At 46.2% G+C, this 17227-nt stretch overlaps 2 protein-coding genes across 2 annotated transcripts; one reads left to right on the forward strand and one right to left on the reverse strand.

Moving 5' to 3' along the window:
• Positions 1–458: 458 nt before the first annotated feature.
• LOC102313200 (ubiquitin-protein ligase E3A) lies at positions 459–12644 on the forward strand. The gene is made up of 11 exons (XM_005938718.3): positions 459–773; positions 1359–1403; positions 2113–2417; positions 2497–3749; positions 3900–4044; positions 4778–4983; positions 5145–5309; positions 6258–6413; positions 6493–6566; positions 8987–9130; positions 9627–12644. Exons 1-11 carry the CDS (start codon positions 697–699, stop codon positions 9745–9747), a joined length of 2691 nt encoding a protein of 896 aa, XP_005938780.1. The 5' UTR covers positions 459–696; the 3' UTR covers positions 9748–12644.
• Positions 12645–13630: 986 nt separating this feature from the next.
• On the reverse strand, positions 13631–16921 carry LOC106632329 (cyclic nucleotide gated channel subunit alpha 1). Its single transcript, XM_042226301.1, has 2 exons — positions 16621–16921; positions 13631–16526 (listed from the first exon to the last, which is right to left on the reverse strand). Exons 1-2 carry the CDS (start codon positions 16757–16759, stop codon positions 15172–15174), a joined length of 1494 nt encoding a protein of 497 aa, XP_042082235.1. The 5' UTR covers positions 16760–16921; the 3' UTR covers positions 13631–15171.
• Positions 16922–17227: the final 306 nt, after the last annotated feature.

Consider the following 17227-nt stretch of genomic DNA (forward strand, 5'->3'; position numbering starts at 1 on the left):
AAAGCCAAACCAAGATTTCAAAAGCTTTGCCTTACATGCAGAAACCTCAAAACCAACCTTCATAAATACCTTAATTACAAAATGAATTAAATAGAGGGCTTTGCTGTCAGGCTGCAGGCGGTTTTTCAAAAGTAGAATGGGCGGTAAAGCCTTTAGCTGTCAGAGTGCTCTCCTGGAAAATCAGGGTTTTGTTTTAAAGGCGTACTGCCTTGACCTTTAAAATGAAGCTTCAAACTGTCCATTTTCATGAAAGCTGAAGCTGTAACTGTGGATGGAGGCTGAGAGTTGATGAGGGAACTCCTGTTTTTCCTCTCTGCCCTCCCTTTACCTTTCTACAAGTGCTTCTAGGTGTTTACTCTTTTTACTTATTATTACTTTATAAAAACAACAACGCTTGTATATAATATAATAATGATGCAGTCCAGTTCCTTGTGATCCATTCCAGTAGCTCTTGGAGCTAGAACGCAGTGCATTGTGGGACGTAGTATGATGGTGAAGTCAAGATGGCTGCGAAGCTCAGGCAGAGGAGAGAGCCTGTAGTAGGAAGGCCGTGAATGAAGTTTTCTATAGAAAATCCTTCGTCGGTGCCCGATCGGACTTAAAGCAGCGCGCTGTTTACGTTGGAGAGAAGCCGCGCAGGACCTACAACACCCACAAACAGCAACAGGATAACAAACTGCTGGCATAAAGTCTCGTATGAATTCCGACGAGAAGGAGGACTGTGAGTGTGCGCCACCACAGGCCGAGACGAGCTCCGCCGGAGGAGCCGATAGGTGGGGATGCTCAGAGGAAAGGCTCGGGATGCTAGGACGATCAATCAGAGCGGGGGCTAGTTAGCTGTTGTTGGAGGCTGTGTGGACGTCAGTGCTCCTTTGTTTCAGGCAACACATTGGGGCAAAGTTTATAGCAAGCACTGGTTAAACGAAAACGAAAGAAATCTGCCCGCGGGTCACTTTGAAGACATTACTTTTGTATGAGTAACAAAGTAGGCTAACTAGCATCTGCTGTGTTAGCTTGCTAAAGTGAGCGACAGATTGTCCCAGTGGCAACATTTTTGGGCTTTACCAGCCCGTCCACACTGGACTACAGGGTTTAGGTTAATGCTACATTTTACAAAAGAGATAAAATGAATAATCTACATAGATGATTACATTTACTGCGACCCCGGTCACTAAGTGGAAGCCAGTGCTTAGCTTTAAAAATAGTTAGACTGTTGTCCTCTTCTACACAGCTCGACCAATTTCCTGAGCAGGACTCTGACTTTGTTACCCCACAGCAGAGCCAGCAGTACTCTGAAATGTCAGTGTAGTCATCATGACCTGTGCCGTGGTTCTTATCCTTGTTTGTTGTTCATTTAGAGAACACGAGGAGCCTGAAATAGAAAACCCAGAAGCAAGCCGAATGTAAGTCAAACTCATTACCTTCCATGTGTGCAGTTCAGGAGCTTGGTGTTAGGGTCTGTCCTCGCTTCTTTCTTGTCTTCATCTTGTGCCTTGACTAAATGTTGTCAGCTGTATTGTTAGTGTGATACACACCCAGTTCATCTCAGCAGCTGTCACACTGTTTGCTCATGATGTGAACATTTGAAGGACCGTTGGCTTAAATAAAACATAATTAAAGTACTTCAGGTTAAAGTGCTTTAATTATGCATGGAATTTATGGAGCTTTGAGTTTACATTATCAGTTGTATCTGTACCTGTGAATGAATAATACTGCTGTTCTATTAGTATTGCTTCAGTGTTTACCAATACGACTGCAGCTGGAAGGCTGCTGTCTTCTGGACAGTGGTGTAATTAGCAGAATCAGAAGGTTTTTGTCAAGTTTGAATTTATTCTAAACACTGATAATAAATCTGTCGTGACACTTGACCTGAAAGTGGCTGGAAATGCAACACGTCCAAAGCTCCATAAGCCCGAGCTCAGCATCCAGCCTGAGACCAAGCTCAGCTCTTGTGTTGTCTGTTGACAGAAACTCTTAGTGATTCTCAAGTGGGAAAAGCATTGCAGTCAATCTCGCGTCTCCCATTATTTCACATTGCACTCAGTGCTTTATGAGGATCACAGTGGATTCACGCAGTGCTTTTACCGCCTTGTGTTTTACCTCTGATCACAGGAAGCGAGCAGCTGCCAAGCATCTAATAGAGCGCTATTACCACCAGTTAACGGAGGGCTGTGGGAATGAGTCTTGCTCCAACTCGTGGTGTGCCTCATCAGTTGGCTTCAGCCGCATGGATAACAACGAGGCAGCGGTCAAAGCCCTGGAGCTCTACAAAGTCAATGCCAAGCTATGCGACCCACACCCTTCAAAGAAAGGCACCGCTTCCACCTACCAGGAGAGCAGCGCTCACAGCAACTCTGCGTGCAGCAACAAGAAGATGAACCATAAGGACATCCACTCTGTGCGAGACAATTTTAAAGGTGAGCAGATTGCGCTGTTTCACTCGTGCAGTTTGTGTTTTTGTTTTTCTCTGGTAACAACATTTGTGTCTGTGTGTAGATGTAAATTACCTGACAGAGGAGAAGGTGTATGAGATCCTGGACACCTGTGGTGAAAAGGAGGATTACTCCCCTCTCATCCGAGTGATAGGCCGAGTTTTCTCCAGTGCTGAGGGACTGGTGCAGAGCTTTCGGAGGTCCAAACCGCACACCAAGGAGGAGCTCAAGTCTCTCCAAGGTAAGGACGAGGACAAGGATGAAGATGAAAAGGAGGCAGCTGCGAGTTCAACTACAGCTATGGAGGAGGATTCCCCCACCTCCTCATCATCATCGAGGCTCGGCGAGTGCTCGTCGGGAGAAAACGACGTCCAAAAGCTGGCTCCCGATGAGGTTTCGGTCGATATCGAAGCTGTGCGAAGGGTCTACGAGCGCCTCCTGTCCAATGATAAAATCGAAGCCGCCTTCTTGAATGCGCTGGTCTACCTCTCGCCTAATGTGGAGTGTGACCTGACGTACCATAACGTGTATTCACGAGACCCAAACTACCTGAACCTTTTTGTAATAGTGATGGAAAACAGCAACCTCCACAGCCCCGAGTACCTTGAGATCGCTCTCCCACAGTTCTGTAAGGCCATGAGCAAACTCCCGCTGGCAGCTCAGGCCAAGCTGGCGCGTTTGTGGTCGCATTACAGCGCTGAGCAGATCCGGCGCATGGTGGAGACCTTCCAGCAGCTCATTACCTACAAGGTGATCAGTAACGAGTTCAACAGCCGCAACCTGGTCAACGACGACGACGCTGTGGTGGCGGCCACTAAGTGCTTGAAGATCGTCTATTATGCAAATGTGCTGGGTGGCGACCTTGACATGGAGCACAACGAGGAAGAAGACGAGGAGCCCATTCCAGAGTCCAGTGACCTCACCCTGCAGGAGCTCCTGGGTGAAGAGCGCAGGAACAAAAAGGGCCCTCGAGTAGACCCGCTGGAGACAGAGTTGGGAATCCGTACAAGCGATTGCCGGCGGCCGCTCATTCCCTTTGAGGAGTTTGTCAACGAGCCTCTGAACGAGGTGTTAGAGATGGACAAGGACTATACTTTCTTTAAAGTTGAAACTGAAAACAAATTCTCCTTCATGACCTGTCCGTTCATCCTGAACGCCGTCACCAAGAACCTGGGTCTGTACTACGACAACCGCATCCGCATGTACAGCGAGCGGCGGATCACGGTGCTCTACAGCTTGGTGCAGGGTCAGCAGCTCAACCCTTACCTGAGGCTCAAAGTGCGCAGAGACCACATCATTGACGATGCTCTGGTCAGGGTATGTGCATTCAAACCGACTTCAGTGTCCCTTTGATTAGTTGGGCTTTGGATGGTTTCAATTCAATTTTATTTATATTGCATAATATCACAGCTACAGTCGCCTCAAGGCGCTAATGTTTGTGAACGTTTCTTCTGTGTGTGTCTGCAGCTGGAAATGATAGCAATGGAAAATCCTGCAGACTTGAAGAAGCAGCTGTATGTGGAGTTTGAAGGAGAGCAAGGTGTCGATGAAGGAGGTGTTTCCAAAGAATTCTTTCAGCTGGTGGTGGAGGAGATCTTCAACCCAGATATTGGTAAGAAAGCATCGCGAGCAGTTTAGTTTCAGATGGCTTTAAACAAGCGTCGCACATACACGTTGAACTGCTGATGCTGGCTTAATAATTCACCTTGAACTTGGACCTGAGTGTGAAGCTGCGGCAGTACGTGTCTGCTGCTTGGACTTTACCACAGTTCAGTCCAGCTGCTGTCACGGTCCAGCTCTGTGGGCGATACACAGCAGCGTGGCACTAACACAGCATGCAGGGCTGGATTTGAGAGCGTTCACTGTCGGCCCATCAGAATCCATTCAGATCCTTGGTCGGAGTGATCTGGTCTTTCTTAGAATTGTTTCCGGTCAGCCCCCCTTTCAGGATTTCATAGATATCGCTGCTGCACTGCTAACTGAACCCGGATCTCTGACTGGCTTTTCAAAGCCTAGTTTTAGGAAACTGGAAAGTAAAGTTTGTGGGGGTTTTGCGTCCTGATTTCTTCCACCTAAAGTGTGTCAGCTGTCATGTTATCGAACTGTCTCTGGTCAAAGTTGTCTGAAAGACGTCCTTCCAGACCTGAGAGGGTTCTCATGTTCCCAGTGAGGTCTAATGGAAACGAGCTGAGTAGTTTTTAGCTAACTTGACAACAGACAAACACAGTGATAGAGAGCAGGGAAAACCGATGTGTTGCTTTTTCCGTGTGCACATGGAGCGTCTCTCGCGTGGCTGCTTCGTATCCCAGGATTCACGGGCGTGTGCTCTGTTTTTCTTGCTGCAGGCATGTTCACGTATGATGAGCACACCAAACTGTTCTGGTTCAACCCGTCGTCGTTTGAAAATGAGGGCCAGTACACACTGATTGGCATCGTTCTCGGTTTGGCCATCTATAACAACTGTATCCTGGATGTCCACTTTCCCATGGTGGTCTACAGGAAGTTAATGGGCAAGAAAGGAACTTTCAGGGACTTGGCTGATGCCAACCCGGTAAGCATCACCTAAGCAGCTGTTTGTGCTGTGTTTTTGCTGTTTTTTCTGTCTAATTGATTTAGTTTGGGAGGAAAAGCAGCCATGTCTGTCATATCATGTATGCTAATGCTGATGTTATGCTAATTATAACGTGTTGATTGTCCTGAACCGCTGGACAGGTTTTATACCAGAGTCTGAAGGAGCTCCTGGAGTATGAGGGCAGCGTGGAGGAGGACATGATGATCACGTTCCAGATTTCTCATACGGACCTGTTTGGGAATGCACTCATGTACGATTTAAGGGAAAATGGGGACAAGATTCCCGTCACCAATGAAAACAGAAAGGTGAGCTGAAGAGAACCGTGGAGCCGTTTGTCCTCCTACGACACGCACAGGCAAAGTGTGCTTTTCCACTTCATTCAGCTTATCTGACCCAAACCTTTCTGCTGATTGTGATTTATTAAGAGGGCGGAGCTTTAGGGTTGCATGATCCTGTGGTAGCACCTGGGCAGGTCATTGTGTGCAGGTCCTGAAACTGTTACCATGGGAAGTTATTGAGCTGGTTAGTGCACAGTCCCAGTTAGGAGCAGTCTCCCAGACATGGCTGCACCATGTTTACGTCTGGACTCCTCCTGGGATCAATAAAGCTTCTGTCTATGTCAGCCTGTAAAAAGATGGCAGTGACATTTTTTCAGCCTTCTAAACCTGAAGTTTGGCCACATTTTCAATATTAGAAGAGAACCTGAGGAAAGCTGCTTCGCTGCCACCACTCGAAGGTAAGCTGACTTTCAGCTCACTGTCACAAACCGTCATAGCTTCTCAAAATCTGATTGGAAGAGATTTGATGGCACTGATGCTGTTTAATGTTTACTATTTACAGCTGTCATCGGTGCTTTCTGGTAAGGCTTGATGCCTCTTTTCACTGGTTTAAACTCCATCTGGATGTCTTCCATTCAAATTGAGTAGCTCCTCAGCGTGCATGGGCTCGTTACAGCAACACGGCTAAAAGTCCCGTTGTATGCGGCACAAACGCAACAATGGAGGTTGCCGAGGCGATGGGGACTCGGGGTGCACGGTGTTGCCATGTCCTTATAAAATATTGACTGTGCACTATCAGCTCTCATTGTTTACAACACTGTACTTCTTGTTGTTTCCAGCTACTGGTGGTTTGTTTTTGATAAAAATGGAAATGTTAAAAGTAACACAAAGATAAGGGATGACATGGTGTTCAAGGCCGGCCGCCCCTCAGAGCTCGCGTTTGTTAAACGTTCTCATTGATGTGTGTTCATATAGGAGTTTGTTGCACAGTATTCAGAGTACATTCTGAACAAAAGCGTGGAGAAGCAGTTCAAGGCGTTCAGGAGAGGCTTCCACATGGTCACCAACGAGTCTCCGCTCAAGTACCTGTTCAGACCAGAGGAGATCGAGCTCCTGATTTGTGGAAGCAGGGTGAGAGTTTTTTAATGGATGTTTGTATATGCTAGTGATGTCATTCAGTCATTCATTCATGTTTTGTCTCCCACTGTAGAACCTGGACTTCCTAGCACTTGAAGAAACAACAGAATACGACGGAGGTTATAACAGAGATTCTCGGATAATCAAGTAAGAATCTGACCTGAAAACCAAGCTCAGCGCGCTGTGTCTAATTTTTATAACCCAGCTCAAAGTCCACACTAATCAAAGGCATTTTTATATCATCATAAAGTCACAGCCCACAATCAAAAGCAGTGGAGACCAGTTCTCACCATGTGGCCCTCCAGCAGACGGATACTCAGTGCTTCACAGTAGGGCTGGGTATCCTCACTGATTCCATTTGAATCGGGGAACTTTTGCCGCAGTCAGAAATATTACAATTCTTATCATTTATCAGTACGTATCCATATTTTTATATCTATAAAAAGAAAACTGACACTTGTGAGACTTTATCACAGGTGTGAGCATCACAGCGAGGCCTTTGTGTCAAAGTAGCTGAAGATGAAACACAGAAAAACATGAAGGTGGTTTTCCTGGTCTGGGATTTATACAAATATTCTGCAGTACATCAAAAACGAAAGAAAACCATTAATCAACACATGAACATGACCTGATGCTGCTGAAGTGAAGCAGAGCAAAGTCACAGAGGTTTGATTAGAGACACAGAGTTTTGCAATTTTGCATAATTTTAAAAAGTTTAAATTTGTTCAGTGTTGAACAGCAGAAATGAGGTTTTGTTTTCAGAAGTAAGTAAAAGGAAAAACGGCGTCCGACAGGCTGCAAACAACGGTAGACTGGTGCGTAACAGCGCTTTGTGTTTACGTCTCCGTGCAGAGTCCGTGTTCCTGCTCTCATTCACTGTTTCAGCTGTTTGGTGGTTGTAGAAAGTTTGTGAGGTTTAACCTGAGATTCTGGCGTTTTGGCCAAAATACATTTATATTTAAAAATCGATTCAGGATTTAATAAATCGATATCACGTTATCCAAGCCAGAATCTATTTTCATCGATAATCAAAACTCAGCCCCACTTCACAGGACTGCAGTGTGGGGGAAAGCTCCCCACACTGGGTGTGTGGATTTAAACCTTCAAAACCAGCTCTGCTTGGACTGGTTCTTCCAGTAGTGACGTGTGAGGCCGCTTGTTTCCTCGCCGATCCCATAAATGGGATTGTGTAGTTTTAAGGCTGCTGTGAATTCCTCTCAAACATCAACACAAACAGCTGAGCCTAAATGTAAGTCACTGTCCTAAATTCAGCAGCAGCGCTGCAGGTTGCCACCAGCGCCACACCTGCAGCACCGAAGGACGCCAGGGGCAGCGTTTGTCTCGCCCTAGCAACACCCGTCCCGCTGCTCCTTCAGTTCGCCTCATCATAAACTCATCATCTTATTCTGTGTTATAATTGACTTTTGTGTTTGACAAGGTTTGTGGCCTCGCCACACATGACTCTGCTTACGAACATCCACTGAGCGAGCGAGCACACGTGAGGCGTGATGCATTTTTACAGCCATAATTTGCATGTCACTGTGACAGGCGGAAGAAGAAGTAGTTCCTACCAGTCATTTATATGATCCTAACGATAAAGTCCAGTGTTCCTGTTAATGATGGACTACAGATGTCGATATTTTAATCTGAGAACCAATTGTAGAACATAAGAATCAATATTTCAGTAACACGTTAGCTGCAGTAAAGTGTTAGCTGGGTTCACTGAGGCTGTGTATCTGTGGCTGACTGTGGAGGCGCTCCCAGGAGAGCCCCAACAAACACCTGGAGCAGGTGAGACGGCAGAAGCGTGAGCTGATGTGATCGCAACATGTTTCCTGCTTTGCTCAAAGTTCGTCTCCATCACGCTGCTCGTCTCTGTTCCTGCACAGAGTGCAGCTACACAGCCTCTCAGCTTTTAACAGACCATAACTAGCAATTCCCAGCATGCAACTGGGCAAGTGGGAACGTGTTAATTGACAATTATTATTGTGAAGTTGATGAAGGAGGAGGAAACAGTATGCCATGTTGGCCCATTATCAGCTCCAGTCAGTGCTGCACAGCTCGGCCCAGTCTGCAGGTGCATTTCCACTGCATGCACTCCTGCACCCGAGACTGCGAACAGACCAGAATAGGCCTTTATTGTCACTGTACATGTGCAACGATGATGTGAGTGCTCCACACCAACTGTGCAGTTATAAAAAGTATGAATAGTAGATGCAGGAAGAAATGACAAACATGAGAAATATATCCAAACGAGGAGGGGTGCGGCGGGCGCGGTGCGAGCGCGGTCCGTGTGTGACGGGCCTGACACTCACTGGGCCTCAGCGCCTGACATCAGCACTGCCTCCTCCTCAGTGTGCAGCTGCAGCCTCGTCACCAGGCGCAGACTCCACCTGAGAAAACATGAGTTTACTTTGGAAGACCAAAAATATGCAAAGACTGAAACCTCGCTCACCGTTAACCTGTATGTTTAAACGGCGCACATACGTCTGTGCATCCACTGGCTATGTTTTGAAACTGAATTCATATATATTTGATGAAGGCGTTTCCTCGTGTTTGTGTCGTAGGGAGTTTTGGGAGACGTTGCACTCATTTGGCGAGGAGCAGAAACGCCTCTTCCTACAGTTCACCACCGGCACCGACAGAGCGCCTGTGGGTGGGCTGGGCAAGCTGAAGATGATCATCGCCAAGAACGGCCCCGACACAGACAGGTGAGCCGCAGCCGTTCCGTTTCCTGTCCCTCTTCTGTTGTGGTGCGCGGGCTGCATGCGCTCTGCTTCCTGCTAGTGACTGAAGCTCGAAAGTCTTTATGCACAGCTGACTGTGTCCTTGTTTCAGCAGCAGGAGTCCAGTACAGTGTTTAAAATGTACATGCTTATCAGTAAGTAGACATGAGAGGACGTGGCTTATTACGAGTCATCACATGTTGTAAAAACGATGAGGAAGCTGATCAGTGCAGGTATCTCGAGAAACTGGCATGACTGTTATGAAGTGTGAACACACTGGAAGGATGAACCAGTTAAAGCCAGTCTGTTTTTGTTGGACATAAAGGACACAGGTTGTGACAGCAGCAGGCATCGCAGCCCTTTGTGCAGCTGTCGGCCTGTATACTTCCTGTATTTTGTCTCTGCATACACTCGGTGTTGCTGTGTGACGATTTGCTTTGTTCCTGACGTGTTGTCTCTGTGATGTGTGGTTTCTCGGCAGGTTACCGACTTCTCACACTTGCTTTAACGTGCTGCTGCTGCCCGAGTACAACAGCAAGGAGAAGCTGAGGGAGAGACTGCTGAAAGCCATCACCTATGCCAAAGGGTTTGGCATGCTCTGAACCCCTGCTCCCAACAGACTCCTTCTCAGAAAGCCCATAAACCCTGCCCTGCCCTTCCTGTATCAGACACAATCTCAAAGATGACCAGACAGGCCAGAGTATGTTCGAGGAAAAGCAAGTGAATAATGAAAGTGGATACGTGGTTCTAATAAATCTCTCTAATAGATCCGCTGCTGTGCCTGCATCATCACACATCAGTCAGTGTAAACGTAGAGACCTCCTCGAGTACCCGCTCCCACATCCACACATGTGAATGTGCTTTCTGTGTACAGAAAGGATCATTTTCCTCGTTATTTATTTGAAGGGTCACGTTTTTCATGCCTGCCTGTTGTGATAAATGTAAAAGAAATAATGCAAATACGGGACGATGCGTTTCCAACTCGATAAACTCGGCGACAAAGTACCCCTGAACTCTTGCCCACAGCTCCCACAGAGATTTAGTTTAGTGTTCGCTACTGCATCGTATTCCCCACTGACCATTCCACTCTAGCGTAGTCATTGCTTGTTGTTTCCACCCAGTCTGTTTTGAGGTGAGCGCGTGGAAAGAGATTGGGTCCAGGACGGCACATCACATAGCTTGTTCTCCTTCTCAGTTTCGGGCCTTCTTCCTTTGGGGGACATGCAGAGATGTGTAAGTGCACTTAGACATTTTCAGAATGTTTGTTCTTTGGTCACAGGTTGCCATTATTGTTCGTTTTATTTCCTTGTCTGCCTGTGTTGAGGATTCTAAATAAAATCAGTGTTTATATATCAGTGCATACCGTACCCACGCTGTGGAGGATGTACACATGTAGACTGAGTCTCAGATGCTCTCCTTGTGCCAACCTGTACAGCGGACAGGTAGAAGCCCAGCACGTACTCGGTGTCGTCTGCTTTGGGTTCAGTCTCGTAGAAACGGCTCACGCTGCATAGCCCCCCCCTCCCGTCTGCAGACCTGATAAAGCTTTGTCTGTTGCTGTGGTTATACCTGGAACCTAACGAGACCATCCTAGTTCACGGTGGCGTGAGTAGTTTCCTTTGCCGTGGGAGTGTAAAGCTGGACTTTGATCTGGTCATCTCCCGCTGATGAAACATCTCCCTAATATGTCTTCTCGTTTGCATCCAGGAGCCGTGAGGCGAGCTCTCCTCTCAGTTTGTCTCTTTGAGGGTGAAAGAGGCCGTGCTCGCCGTGCTCGCCGTGCTCGCCGTGCGCCTGCTGCCGCTTTGTTTTGTAAGCTTGGCCTGACTTGCTGTGGACCTTCATACCTCTCTGTTTACAGCACAGATAACACAGGTGTGTCTGCTGTGACTGTGTGGACACGTCGCTGTGACCTGATCAGTGAAACAGGTGTAACCACTGTTGAAAAAGTGCTTTGTCTCTAATAAGGACTGTGAAATCATTTCCCCTCACAACAGGCAACGCGTCCTGTTGTGAATGCTTTTCCTCCTCAATAGGCTGCGTAATGTTCTCGGACACAGAATCGTCTCGCTGCTTCAAAGTTCGGTTGTCTTTTTAAACATCCCGCTGCTGTTGTGTAGTCTGCAATATCCATCCTCTGACACAGTCGGCAGACGTCCTCGGGTCAGGCAGCACGGCCGTCACACAGAGGCAGGCTTACAGCAACGCTTTGCCCAAATCGCTGACATCACTCACTTGGAGGTGAAAACGCCACTTTGGCAACAGCTCATGTCACCATGGTAATAAGGGTACCATGTAAAATAGCTGCTCCATCAGCAGACAGTTGTTTTAAATGCTTGATGGTCATCGAGTTGCATTTGTAAAATGTTGGAAGACACTGAGATACGCTCCCCTGCATCTACATCCATGTCTGTAGGAACATGGAGAGAGGGCGAAGGAGTTGCTAAACCTGCAAACTACCTGGATGTCTTACTTACAACTGAGTGGTTGTGATCGTTTGGACAAACTGGGCATAAACATGCACGTGAAGCTTGCTGTCATTGAAAGCTTTCCTTTGTGTGACCTCACAGCTCCTACACGCAGCAGGCTCAGGTGTCCACGTGCGTACTTCCTTATGAGGTACTGGGTGGTATCGTTCTGTGTACAGAGACCGTTTGTGGCGTGTAACGTGACCTCACTCCTCCAGCCGCTGTGGTTAAAGGTCTGAGAACAGATGATGGCATGGAAGAGGTCAAAGACCATGGACCCGAGTGTGTGGACTGCATCACGGCTATTGCCAGAAACCATCTTTGAACAGAGAGCGCTTAACGTCATATAACCCTGAATGTGTCATGTGACTGTACCTGCAGTCTGGTAAAGCCGTTCAGAGCAAACGTGTACGCTTGTGGCGGTTGGCTGGAGGTGGGGGTCAGTGGTTTGTCCCTCAGACGCTGAAGTCGTTGCTGCGTGGCTGACGTACCTTATAGAGGAGCGCGTGGAGCGCCACGATGCCCACAACATACCACTGAGAGCACAGTGCTCAGCACTGCCATCCACCAACCTCAGCCAGTCTTTATCTCCTCTTCCTTTCCTCCTCCCTCATCAGCTACTCCTAACACTAGTTTAGCCTTCGTCTGAGTCGCAGTACTAGGAGTGCCTAAAAATGTGGACAGCACTGCACTGTGCTGGGAAGTCACTACAGAGCACAGTGTGCGTGCATTGTTCTACGTACTGCAGTAATGCTCACTCATGTGGAAGGCTAAGCAGTACAGCCAGGTGTAGTTTCAGCTGTGTAACCTTACCCGTACCTCCATGTTTGAATGCTGAAGATGCTGCTTGCTGCACACGTGAGCCGACTCAAGGTTAAGGGGTGGACCTGTCTGGGAACGGGAGGCAGATTTCCTCAATTGGTTCAATCAACAGTTAAATTCTCCCACATAGAAACAGGTGAAAGGCTCAAAGTATTCATTGTTGTGAAACATGCTAAATAAAGACGACTGCTTTTTTCCAACAAGCCTGATTTGACTCCACAGGTTTCTTGGTGTCCCGATTTCAGAGCAGGCCCAAACATCACGCCACAGAGATGCAATAAGGCAAAGTGTGTGGGATAAAATCTTTTTTACTTTCGATGAGCAGGACGTGGATCCTGTTAGGTAATGTTTCCTGTGGCACTCGATGCGACGTGCCTCGTTCGCCTGCTCACGTGGATCGGAGACTCGGGGTAAGGATCTTGTCCAAGGATATTTGTACCTCCTGAGCTGCTCTCTGGGTGACGTTGAAGGGTGGACATTCTTAAATTTGGGTGGGTCAATGAAATGGTCATTTTGGTTGGTTCTAATGATGGGTTATACACAGAAATGTGCTTGTTGCATTCTTTTGAAAGCTTATTCGCGCTGTGTGCTGGACTGTGTTTGGAAACAAGAAGCAGGCAGACAGCAGTAACATTCTTGTAATTCTTACAAATAAATGCCAGCTGTAGTTGTTTGTATAGACTGGCATCGATTTAAAAGACTGCATGTGTAAGTATGACTTTATTCCTCACTCCAAAAAGTTCAGAGAAGAATCAGGATGACATGAAGAGCCAGAAGATGATGACACAGCCAGCAGAAGAACTGTGGCAAGCTCATCATATTCAGTTCCTTTATTATGAGTTATTTTTTTTATAGTAGGAAAAACAAAAGAATACAATTCTCAAGAGAATGAGGAAATCCATCAGCAGACAGCTAAAGATCTCACATGACTAATGCCCATCCATCCATCTTCTTCTGCCTCTCTGGGGCCGGGTCGCGGGGGCAGCAGCCTAAGCAGAGAAGCCCAGGCCTCCCTCTCCACAGCCACCTCCTCCAGCTTATCCAGGGAACACCGAGGCGTTCCCAGGCCAGCTGAGATATAATCTCTCCAGCGTGTCCTGGGTCTGTCCCGGGGCCGCCTCCTGCCCCGAACACCTCACCCAGGAGGCATCCATGTCAACTAATGTCACCACTGTTAATCATACATACGACATTAAAAGAAACAATTCTTTGGTTTGCACTTTAATATTTTGGAACAACAAAACTTATTTTCTTTGAAATAAAGCGTGCAAACTCTTTTTGCTTACTAAACTGAAATTGCTCATGCTTGCAGTAGATGCTTCCTCAGTGACACCTGCAGAGCTCTGGAATCTAAGCTTTCACTGCCTCGTGCACATTCGTGTTCCTTCATGCTGACTAAGATCGTTCACAGGAGCCTAACTGATCAAATGTTGAATATAAAAGCAGAAATGGAAATCATAAACCCTGGACTTCAAACTGAAGCCTGCGTGGAAGTGCCAAAAACTGCAGCTCCTGTAGTCATTCCCCACAGACTCCAATTTCAGATGTGAAAATGACTTGTAAAAACAGTTGGTGTCTATTGTTTGTTGAGGCTTAAAGTTAGGGCAGATGTACCAACATGTGCAGTCTGCATGGCCCTACTTCTGCTAACATGACTCAGTGAAATTAAAGTCTGCTCGGATTGAGGCTTTGGAGCATGTTTCAGGGGAAAGGATAAACCACTTTTCAAGAGTTTATTGTCACTTTATTATTTTTAAATTTATTTACAGAAAGCACATTTCTTTATATTTAAAATAAAAAATTTGATGATACATATTTTGAAATGCTTTTATAATATTTGTGTAGGTGTACAGAGGCCCATTCAGCAGATATGTTCCAGTGGAACCTCCTGATCTATGTTCATCATGGTAAAGACTGCCTGAGCTTTAGAAAAAAACTGTTGTCAAAAATATCAGCACAGCAGTTTGCAGCTGTGCTGAAGGATGAGGCGGTCAGTTAAGAGCAAGAAAACCGTTACCAGCTTGATTCCAGCTGCAGACACGAATCCGTTCAAGGTTGCATCTGGCATAAAACTGTCAGTCATCTCAACACACAGAGGCGAAGCAGCAACAAAGAGCAGCTGTTAAATCTCCAGATCTGGTTGCAGTTTCAAATCGCTCTCTCGCACTTTAATGACCAGAACTGAAACTTGTCGGTGTGGTCTTGTTCTTCTAAATGAATGTAGAAAATATTCATCAAAGGTCCTTTTTAGAATTCTTTTGACTAATTGCGTCCTTCAGAAGAGTTATTCTGATCACAATAGGAGAAGGTCCTGTATGTGCAAAGCCCAGGTCATGGTGTCGTTGCTGAACGAGCCGCTCTGGGATTCTGGGCAGAGTAGTAAAGAAAACGTTTCCCACCAGTATTGGTTGGATGCTCACACCGATGCTAAAGTAGTGCTCCTTTAGAACCTGCTTGACTGCTGCTGTTGATTGGTGGCAGCTTTGTCTTTGCTTTTATTCCAGGTTTGTCCCTCCACATGTTTCTGATCATCGCGTGCAGCCTGTTATTGTTATCACTAACACAAGAAAAGACATAATGATCCACGTGGTGGTACGACCCGTTGTTGTTGTCTATGTGTGGAAACATTGTTTGAGGGCAGTCTTATTATTTTTGCATCTTTGGAAGTACTGAGCGGATGCAGTGTTCTAGTCCCTGTAAAGAAGACACTCCCTATGTAGTACTGATGGCCAACCTCTACTCATCTACTCTGAGGCTTCTGAACTGGTTTGATAAATTACTGAGGCGCTGCTTGAGTTTACGCTGAGAGGAATCGTATTGATTTGTCAGCTTTCGAAATTTTGCTGACATGATTTCGAAACTGGCTTCAATCTGATCGACTTTGTTCTCCAAGTCTTTAGCATCGGTAGCAGCGACAAGCGACTCATCTATGAGATTGTCTTTCATCAGAATGGCCCTTCCTTTCTCCTCCAGAGCATTCTTAGCATCAGGATACTCTGTTAGTGCCTCCATGAGATCATCTTTGGACAGGGCAAAGAGATCAGAATAGCCCACGCTTCGAATGTTAGCTGTTCTTCGGTTACCTGCCTTACTACCTTTGATCCCAAGGATGCTGATTTCTCCAAAATAAGCTCCGTCACTAAGGACCACAAACTGGGTAACACCATCATCTGCTACTACAGCGAGCTTTCCTTCTTTGATGATATACATTTCCCTACCAATATCCCCTTTCTTACAGATGTAATCCCCAGGACTGAAAACTTGAGGCTGAAGCTTCAGGACCAACTCAATAAGCAAACCAGCTTCACAGTCTTGAAAGATGCGCACTTTTCTTAGGGTTTCCAGATGTACGTTAATGGCTATCTCTGCCTTCAGCTTGTCTGGCAGATTTTTTAACACCTGCTTTTCATCGCAGGTTTTCCCCTCAGTCCACAGGTAGTCAAACCACTTCACCACCCTCGCCTCCAAGTCTTTAGTGACCTTTCGAAATTGCATGTACTGCTTGATAGAGTCGATCTTCGCCTGGAACTCTACACGTGCAGCATTCATGTTGGAGATCATGGCTCCAACATTTCCAACAATTGTTGCAAAGATCAAAACCCCAGTAAGAAAGTCAACCACGACAAAAAAGTATTCAACGTCTCGGACCGGCGGTGGTGTCTCACCAATAGTGGTCAAGGTAAGAGTGGACCAGTAAAAGGAATAAATGTACTGTCTGGACAGCTGAGAAAACTCTGGTTTTTTCGGCCCGGGGTAGACCCATGTGTCTGACCCAAAACCAAGTATTTTTGAGACGGCAAAGTACAGGCACCCATTCCAGTGGATGATGATGATGATGTAAAGTACAAGATTAGCGATTCGGAAGATGTTTGGAAAATTGGTTCGCGTTTCAGTCCGGTCGAAGAACTCAAAGAGACGGCCTAACCTAAACAGCCGGTTGAACCTCCACTCTGGGTTGTTGATTCCGATATAGAAGAAAACAATGTCAGTAGGAATCACTGATAACATGTCTAACTTGAACTGGGGTGTCTTCATGTACTTTTCCTTCAGGATCTTTGCGTCCTTTACAAGAAGTCCTTGCTCCAGAAAACCTATTGACAAAGAAGAAAACGATAGTCATTATCATATACTGCATTGAAGATTTTATATAATGACAAACTGAAAATCTTAAGTTTCCATCAGTACCTGTCCTGGCTCTCACAAAGATGTCCATGCAGTAGAGGGCATCTGACACATAGTCCAAAACCAGCCAGAGTGTTGAATTTTGAAACTGTAGCTCATTAAAACAAGCTCTGTATGGAAACAAACCATGACTGAGACCCATGAACACTAACAACGATAAGAGAAGATACTAAATACATGAATTCAAACCTTGCCACCAGGAACATCAGATTGTAGAACACTGGGACAGCTATTGTGAGCAACCAGTAGTAATACATATCCGTGGCTGGGTCCATGATCCACACCTCCTTCCTAAATGAGAAGAAGTTCCCTTTTAATAAAAGTATGTATTTTTTTTTAATTAAAAAAAGTTTGAAATGCAATGTGAGCTTAATTTTGTCAGTAGTCACAGCCGATCTGCAGCCTGGTTCATGGATAAAGTGTATATTACCTAACTGATTGCAGAGTAGTTTCTGGAGGTTTCAAAGAGGTAATGTGCACATGCAAAAAAAGCAGTCCTACATATTTGTTTAATATGTGCATTGAAGGACATGTCCTGGTCAAACATGACTCCAAGGTTCCTCACAGTGTTACTGGAGGCCAAGGTAATGCCATCCAGAGTAAGAATCTG

This window comes from Haplochromis burtoni, unplaced genomic scaffold, assembly GCF_018398535.1.
Source record: "Haplochromis burtoni strain Fernald_Lab_line unplaced genomic scaffold, NCSU_Asbu1 Contig_205, whole genome shotgun sequence".
NCBI lineage: Eukaryota > Metazoa > Chordata > Actinopteri > Cichliformes > Cichlidae > Haplochromis > Haplochromis burtoni.